General features: G+C 41.3%; 1 protein-coding gene across 3 annotated transcripts in view; it reads right to left on the bottom strand.

Moving 5' to 3' along the window:
* Positions 1-2,780: 2,780 nt before the first annotated feature.
* The window catches only part of LOC127075449 (choline transporter protein 1), a 32,970-nt gene continuing 25,915 nt past the window's right edge, over positions 2,781-9,835 (bottom strand). The window contains exons 10-11 of one of the 3 annotated variants that reach the window (XM_051016910.1): positions 4,322-4,421; positions 2,781-3,004 (exon numbers count right to left, since the gene is read on the bottom strand). In XM_051016910.1, the coding sequence (XP_050872867.1) occupies positions 4,365-4,421 (57 nt within the window). In that variant the 3' untranslated portion in view covers positions 2,781-3,004; positions 4,322-4,364. Of the gene's footprint in view, positions 3,005-4,321; positions 4,422-8,947; positions 9,172-9,835 lie in introns of those variants that run through there. The other 2 variants (XM_051016908.1, XM_051016911.1) reach the window with 2 other exon arrangements.

Below are 9,835 nucleotides of genomic sequence, written 5' to 3'. Positions count from 1 at the left end.
ATAGACATATGCAATGATTTCCGACTCAATGCATCAGCCACTACATTTGCTTTACCCGGATGGTAATTCAAACCAAAGTCATAATCCTTCAGAAATTCTAACCACCTCCTCTGTCTCATATTCAGCTCTTTCTGATCAAACAAATACTTTAAACTTTTATGGTCACTGAAAACCTCAAATCTTGATCCATACAAGTAATGCCTCCATAACTTCAGAACAAATACCACAGCTGCCAACTCTAAATCATGTGTCGGGTAGTTCCTCTCATGAACCCTCAGCTGTCTCGAAGCATAAGCTATAACCTGCTTATTTTGCATCAACACACCACCCAAACCCAACAATGAAGCATCACAGTAAACCTCAAACGATTCCGACGAACTCGGTAATATCAGAATAGGAGCAGTAGTCAACCTTCTCTTTAACTCTTGGAAACCTTCTTCACATTTCGAGTTCCAAACAAACGCTTGGCCCTTTCTAGTCAACATCGTCAACGGTAACGCCAACTTAGAAAATCCCTCAATAAACTTCCTATAATAACCTGCAAGTCCAAGAAAACTCCTTATCTCAGAAACTGACTTCGGAGCTTCCCACTTAGATACCGCTTCTATCTTAGAAGGATCAACAGCAACACCACCTCTTGAAATCATATGACCAAGAAAACTAACCTCTTCTAACCAAAATTCACATTTAGAGAGTTTAGCAAATAACTTCTTTTCTCGTAGAACTTCTAAAACCACTCTCAAATGCTCAGCATGCTCTTCTTCAGATTTTGAATACACCAAAATGTCATCAATAAACACCACAACCTCATAGTACCTTCTTTCTTCTTAACCAACAACACTGGTGCACCCCACGGTGACACACTCGGACGAATAAATTTCTTATCCAACAGATCTTCTAACTGACTCTTCAATTCAGCTAACTCAACAGCAGACATCCGGTACGGAGCCATCGATATCGGTCTAGTACCAGGTACCAAATCAATCGAGAACTCAACTTCACGCTCTGGCGGCAATTCATTCACTTCTTCAGGAAACACATCAGGAAAATCACACACCACAGCCAGATCACAAATCACCAGTTTATCTTTAGCTTCCAAAGTCGCTAACAGCATAAACAACTCTGCCCCATCTGCTACTTCCTCATTCACCTGCCTCGCTGATAGAAACAAATCCTTTCCTTCCTCAATCTCAGGAAAAATCACAGTCTTATCAAAACAGTTAATAGAAACTCGGTTAAACACCAACCAGTTCATACCCAAGATAACATCAATCTGCACTAATGGAAGACACACAAGGTCTATCCCAAACTCTCTACCAAAAATACTCAAAGGACAACTCAAGCAAACTGAAGTAGTAGTCACTGAACCCTTCGCAGGAGTATCAATCACCATACTTCCAAGCATCTCATATATCTCTAACTTAAGTTTCACAGCACAATCCAAAGATATAAAGGAATGAGTAGCACCGGTGTCAATAATAGCTACAAGAGGAAAGCCATTAATATAACACGTACCTCGGATCAAACGATCATCTGCAAAAGTCTCAGAACCCGATAAAGCAAAGACCTTGCCTCCCGACTGATTCTCTTTCTTCGGCTTAGGACACTGTGGACTGATATGACCCACCTCTCCACAGTTGAAACAAGTTACAGTCTTCAACCGGCACTCTGCAGCCAAATGACCACCTTTGCCACACTTGAAACACTTCATCTCAGCACTGGTACACTCATGGACACGATGTCCAGCCCGACCACATCTATAACACTTAGCAGGAGCACTAGAGTCTCCCCCACTAGGCCTCTTCATCCCACTCTGCTTTTGGAAACCTTTGCCAGCTGCATACGGTTTTCCACGATCATTCTGATTCTTGCCTTTCCTATCAACCCTTTGCTGATAGCTCTCTGCTCTGGCTTTGGAATCCTGTTCAAAAATCCTGCAACAGTCAACCAAATCAGAAAACACTCTGATCCTCTGATATCCAATAGCCTGTTTGATCTCGGGACGTAACCCGTTCTCAAACTTCACACATTTCGAAAATTCCCCAGCAGCCTCATTATAGGGAGTGTAATACTTCGACAGTTTTGTGAACTTAGCAGCATACTCAGTAACAGACCGATTGCCCTGCTTCAATTCCAAGAACTCTATCTCTTTCTTTCCTCTGACATCCTCTGGAAAGTACTTCCTCAGGAATCTCTCTCTGAACACAGCCCAAGTGATCTCAGCATTTCCAGCAGATTCCAACTCAGTGCGGGTAGCAACCCACCAATCATCAGCTTCCTCTGACAGCATATGCGTACCGAACCTGACCTTCTGGTTATCGGCACACTCAGTCACTCGGAAGATTCTCTCGATCTCTTTCAACCACTTCTGAGCGCCATCTGGATCGTATGCTCCCTTGAACATTGGAGGATTGTTCTTCTGGAACTCACTCAGTTGACGAGCAGCTCCTATTCCCACAACATTCGGATTCCCTCCAAGTACTCCAGCTAGCATACCCAGAGCCTCAGCAATCGCAGCATCATCTCTACCTCTTCCAGCCATCTCTATTCTGAAAACCCAATCAAGCTAAAACAATAAGTACTGATAGGGTTACACAACACCTATCCCGTACAGGGGAAACAGAATAATTACGACTCGACTCGACCGACTACGCTCTGATACCACTAATGTAACACCCTTCTAAAAAACCCCAAAAATTTAATTAAAAATAATAAACATATAACAATTCAGAGTAATTATGCCATTCAAGGGTGTCACACAATTTATTCACACCATTCAACAATATAACGGTCATGCTCTTTTATTAATTCAAAACATAAACATTTGCATAAAACACAGCGGATAGAGATCTCCTCAATCATGTAAAACATGTAACATTCACATGTAAATTGTTCGACAACATAAAACATCCCATCCCGATGTTACATCTATCAGAGCACGACCCACTAAGGAGACTACACTAGACTCCAAGCATTCGCTTCTACTCAACTCATTTCTCGTTACCTGAAAAATAGTTGTAAGGGTGAGTTCCTCAATCAATATAATAAGCATTATAGAATATAATGTCATATTAAGTAATTTAACACATTAATCACCCTAATCGCAACATACAATCAGTAACAGCACATCAGCTCAACATCATACTCAACACCAACATAAAGCACAAGTATAATCTCAAATCATACTCCACAACAACACAACACACGTATAATATTGGAATACATCCATTCATATTATACGCCATACATACATTATGCAATGAGACTCCACACATGCGGTACCGACTATTCTTGAACATATAGTTCAAGCTCACCGATCAAATCCAGATACGGCTACTAAGCTCACTAGTCCCACTCATTTGAGATCTAATGACTCACTCACTAATTCCTCACCATGGGAATTAGCTACATCCCCGAAGGCTAGACTATGCACACTAATCATCTAGCATGCAAACATCAACAACAAACCCACACTGGTTCACTCACTAATTCCTCACCATGGGAATTAGCTACAGCCCCGAAGGCTATGCTATGCACGCTAATCATCTAGCAATGCAGCATCAACAACAATTCACAATGGACATATGCTCACACTCTAAGCCATACAACAGTCCATTCACAAATACATGCATAATATATACATTCACATCATTATGCATACCATCATACATCATCAACACATGTAGCAACACATCATTATCATGTAAATCAATTACACACAGTATTAGCACACTCTACTAATACCTATACTGCTCAAAACAGCGGGAAATAATCCCTATTACATCATACGCCAACATAGGCCAACTCTCAATTATGTACACAACATTAAAAAGCCAATTTTTCCACTCTGCAACAGTGTTAACCGGTTAACGCCCTGGGTTAACCGGTTAACGCAGGCAAAAACACATTTTCTGGCAAAACGCAACAGTGTTAACCGGTTAACGCCCTGGGTTAACCGGTTAACGCAGGCAAAACAGCACAATTTCACAAATTATAACAGTGTTAACCGGTTAACACCCTGGGTTAACCGGTTAACGCAGACAAAACAGCAGTTCCTGCGCTAACACAAGGCAGAATGCAGAATTCTCCGCATTTTCCGCCGTTGGAGGACTTCCGGACCTCCGATTCCGATTCCGTAAAAAGCTATACGTTCGGAATTTCACAACTAACCCAAACACAGATTCAATTACAGTCTAAATACAATTTATCCAATTCAATTCTTCAGCATCAACAATCCCAATTAGGGTCAAATTAACGGCTTATCACTACCCATCACATATTATCCCATAATACCCATTAATCGACGATAAACCCCCCTTACCTGATTAATCCGGCAAATCTTTGAGCCCCAAGCTTTTCTCTCTTCAACCTTCAGCCCTTGCTCTGTCTCTTTGCCCTTTTCCTCCTTCACGATCGTTTCTCTGTTTTTCACGTAAAAACTTATTTTCCAAATGGGCTCTTTTCCTTATTTCCAACATATATATATTTTCCAAATAATAATAATAATCCAATAATAATAATAATAAAATTTCCAATTATTTAATTAAATTAATAAATAAATTATTAACTCAATTTAAATAATTATTTTATTATTATCGGGGTGTTACAACTCTCCCCCACTAAAAGAGTTTTCGTCCTCGAAAACATAACTCAAGCGAACAACTCTGGGTAAGACTCCTTCATCTTACTCTCCAGTTCCCAAGTCACGTTGCCACCTACTGGTCCTCCCCAAGCTACCTTCACCAAGGCAATCTCTTTACCCCGCAACTGCTTCGACTCTCGATCCTCGATCCTCATAGGTGATGTTTCAACAGTCAGGTTATCTCTCACCTGTACATCATCTACTTGGACTACATGCGGCGGATCATGGATGTACCTCCTCAACTGAGACACATGAAAAACCTCATGCAAATTCGCAAGCGACGGCGGTAAAGCGACACGATAGGCTACCTCCCCTATCCTCTCCAAAATCTGATAAGGACCAATAAATCGAGGTGTCAACTTCTTCGACTTCAAAGCTCGACCAACACCAGTTATCGGAGTAACACGAAGAAACACATGATCTCCCTCTTGGAACTCAAGTGACTTCCTCCTCTTATCATGATAACTCTTCTGACGACTCTGAGCAATTCTCATCTTCTCCTGAATCATCTTAATCTTTTCCGTAGTTTGTTGAACGATCTCCGGTCCAACCACAGCACTCTCACCGGACTCATACCAACATAAAGGTGTCCGACATCTCCTACCATACAAAGCTCCAAACGGTGCCATACCAATGCTCGAATGAAAACTATTGTTGTAGGTAAACTCAATCAAAGGCAAATAACAATCCCAAGCGCCTCCTTTTTCCAAAACACAAGCCCTCAAAAGGTCCTCCAGTCTGACCATCAGTCTGCGGATGATATGCAGAACTCAACCTCAGCTTAGTTCCCAAAGCCTTCTGCAAAACTTCCCAGAACTTCGATGTAAATCTAGGATCCCTGTCCGAAACAATACTAGACGGAATACCATGCAAACTTACAACCTTCTCAATATACAACTCGGCTAATCTCTCTAACGGATAATCCATTCTGATCGGAATGAAATGAGCCGACTTTGTCAATCTGTCAACAATCACCCAAATAGCTTCAAAATTCTTACTTGTCCTCGGTAAACCAGAAACAAAATCCATACTGATACTATCCCACTTCCACTCTGGAATAGCCAACGGTTGCATTAGCCCAGACGGCTTCTGATGCTCAATCTTTGACTTCTGACAAGTCAAACAGGAATAAACAAAACTCGCAATTTCTCTTTTCATTCCCGGCCACCAAAATAACTTTTTCAAATCGTGATACATCTTCGTAGCTCCAGGATGAATACTCAGGCCACTACGATGTCCTTCCTCAAGAATACTCTTCTTAAGTTCGATAACATCCGGAATACACACCCGATTCCCAAATTTCAAAACATCATTCTCATCAACTCTGAATTCACCACCTTGACCTTGATTCACTAAAGTCAACTTATCAACCAAAAGCACATCGGATTTCTGACCCTCTCTGATCTCATCCAGGATACCACTTGTTAACTTCAACATTCCCAATTTAACACTATTGTGAGTACTCTCACACACCAAACTCAAGTCTCTAAACTGCTCAATCAAATCCAATTCCTTAACCATTAACATAGACATATGCAATGATTTCCGACTCAATGCATCAGCCACTACATTTGCTTTACCCGGATGGTAATTCAAACCAAAGTCATAATCCTTCAGAAATTCTAACCACCTCCTCTGTCTCATATTCAGCTCTTTCTGATCAAACAAATACTTTAAACTTTTATGGTCACTGAAAACCTCAAATCTTGATCCATACAAGTAATGCCTCCATAACTTCAGAACAAATACCACAGCTGCCAACTCTAAATCATGTGTCGGGTAGTTCCTCTCATGAACCCTCAGCTGTCTCGAAGCATAAGCTATAACCTGCTTATTTTGCATCAACACACCACCCAAACCCAACAATGAAGCATCACAGTAAACCTCAAACGATTCCGACGAACTCGGTAATATCAGAATAGGAGCAGTAGTCAACCTTCTCTTTAACTCTTGGAAACCTTCTTCACATTTCGAGTTCCAAACAAACGCTTGGCCCTTTCTAGTCAACATCGTCAACGGTAACGCCAACTTAGAAAATCCCTCAATAAACTTCCTATAATAACCTGCAAGTCCAAGAAAACTCCTTATCTCAGAAACTGACTTCGGAGCTTCCCACTTAGATACCGCTTCTATCTTAGAAGGATCAACAGCAACACCACCTCTTGAAATCATATGACCAAGAAAACTAACCTCTTCTAACCAAAATTCACATTTAGAGAGTTTAGCAAATAACTTCTTTTCTCGTAGAACTTCTAAAACCACTCTCAAATGCTCAGCATGCTCTTCTTCAGATTTTGAATACACCAAAATGTCATCAATAAACACCACAACCTCATAGTACCTTCTTTCTTCTTAACCAACAACACTGGTGCACCCCACGGTGACACACTCGGACGAATAAATTTCTTATCCAACAGATCTTCTAACTGACTCTTCAATTCAGCTAACTCAACAGCAGACATCCGGTACGGAGCCATCGATATCGGTCTAGTACCAGGTACCAAATCAATCGAGAACTCAACTTCACGCTCTGGCGGCAATTCATTCACTTCTTCAGGAAACACATCAGGAAAATCACACACCACAGCCAGATCACAAATCACCAGTTTATCTTTAGCTTCCAAAGTCGCTAACAGCATAAACAACTCTGCCCCATCTGCTACTTCCTCATTCACCTGCCTCGCTGATAGAAACAAATCCTTTCCTTCCTCAATCTCAGGAAAAATCACAGTCTTATCAAAACAGTTAATAGAAACTCGGTTAAACACCAACCAGTTCATACCCAAGATAACATCAATCTGCACTAATGGAAGACACACAAGGTCTATCCCAAACTCTCTACCAAAAATACTCAAAGGACAACTCAAGCAAACTGAAGTAGTAGTCACTGAACCCTTCGCAGGAGTATCAATCACCATACTTCCAAGCATCTCATATATCTCTAACTTAAGTTTCACAGCACAATCCAAAGATATAAAGGAATGAGTAGCACCGGTGTCAATAATAGCTACAAGAGGAAAGCCATTAATATAACACGTACCTCGGATCAAACGATCATCTGCAAAAGTCTCAGAACCCGATAAAGCAAAGACCTTGCCTCCCGACTGATTCTCTTTCTTCGGCTTAGGACACTGTGGACTGATATGACCCACCTCTCCACAGTTGAAACAAGTTACAGTCTTCAACCGGCACTCTGCAGCCAAATGACCACCTTTGCCACACTTGAAACACTTCATCTCAGCACTGGTACACTCATGGACACGATGTCCAGCCCGACCACATCTATAACACTTAGCAGGAGCACTAGAGTCTCCCCCACTAGGCCTCTTCATCCCACTCTGCTTTTGGAAACCTTTGCCAGCTGCATACGGTTTTCCACGATCATTCTGATTCTTGCCTTTCCTATCAACCCTTTGCTGATAGCTCTCTGCTCTGGCTTTGGAATCCTGTTCAAAAATCCTGCAACAGTCAACCAAATCAGAAAACACTCTGATCCTCTGATATCCAATAGCCTGTTTGATCTCGGGACGTAACCCGTTCTCAAACTTCACACATTTCGAAAATTCCCCAGCAGCCTCATTATAGGGAGTGTAATACTTCGACAGTTTTGTGAACTTAGCAGCATACTCAGTAACAGACCGATTGCCCTGCTTCAATTCCAAGAACTCTATCTCTTTCTTTCCTCTGACATCCTCTGGAAAGTACTTCCTCAGGAATCTCTCTCTGAACACAGCCCAAGTGATCTCAGCATTTCCAGCAGATTCCAACTCAGTGCGGGTAGCAACCCACCAATCATCAGCTTCCTCTGACAGCATATGCGTACCGAACCTGACCTTCTGGTTATCGGCACACTCAGTCACTCGGAAGATTCTCTCGATCTCTTTCAACCACTTCTGAGCGCCATCTGGATCGTATGCTCCCTTGAACATTGGAGGATTGTTCTTCTGGAACTCACTCAGTTGACGAGCAGCTCCTATTCCCACAACATTCGGATTCCCTCCAAGTACTCCAGCTAGCATACCCAGAGCCTCAGCAATCGCAGCATCATCTCTACCTCTTCCAGCCATCTCTATTCTGAAAACCCAATCAAGCTAAAACAATAAGTACTGATAGGGTTACACAACACCTATCCCGTACAGGGGAAACAGAATAATTACGACTCGACTCGACCGACTACGCTCTGATACCACTAATGTAACACCCTTCTAAAAAACCCCAAAAATTTAATTAAAAATAATAAACATATAACAATTCAGAGTAATTATGCCATTCAAGGGTGTCACACAATTTATTCACACCATTCAACAATATAACGGTCATGCTCTTTTATTAATTCAAAACATAAACATTTGCATAAAACACAGCGGATAGAGATCTCCTCAATCATGTAAAACATGTAACATTCACATGTAAATTGTTCGACAACATAAAACATCCCATCCCGATGTTACATCTATCAGAGCACGACCCACTAAGGAGACTACACTAGACTCCAAGCATTCGCTTCTACTCAACTCATTTCTCGTTACCTGAAAAATAGTTGTAAGGGTGAGTTCCTCAATCAATATAATAAGCATTATAGAATATAATGTCATATTAAGTAATTTAACACATTAATCACCCTAATCGCAACATACAATCAGTAACAGCACATCAGCTCAACATCATACTCAACACCAACATAAAGCACAAGTATAATCTCAAATCATACTCCACAACAACACAACACACGTATAATATTGGAATACATCCATTCATATTATACGCCATACATACATTATGCAATGAGACTCCACACATGCGGTACCGACTATTCTTGAACATATAGTTCAAGCTCACCGATCAAATCCAGATACGGCTACTAAGCTCACTAGTCCCACTCATTTGAGATCTAATGACTCACTCACTAATTCCTCACCATGGGAATTAGCTACATCCCCGAAGGCTAGACTATGCACACTAATCATCTAGCATGCAAACATCAACAACAAACCCACACTGGTTCACTCACTAATTCCTCACCATGGGAATTAGCTACAGCCCCGAAGGCTATGCTATGCACGCTAATCATCTAGCAATGCAGCATCAACAACAATTCACAATGGACATATGCTCACACTCTAAGCCATACAACAGTCCATTCACAAATACATGCATAATATATACATTCACATCATTATGCATACCATCATA

The sequence above is a fragment of the Lathyrus oleraceus genome, chromosome 4 (assembly GCF_024323335.1).
Source record: "Lathyrus oleraceus cultivar Zhongwan6 chromosome 4, CAAS_Psat_ZW6_1.0, whole genome shotgun sequence".
NCBI classification, from domain to species: Eukaryota; Viridiplantae; Streptophyta; class Magnoliopsida; order Fabales; family Fabaceae; genus Lathyrus; species Lathyrus oleraceus.
The sequence above is the reverse complement of the archived record's forward strand: the minus strand, read 5'-3'. Positions and strand labels throughout refer to the sequence as shown.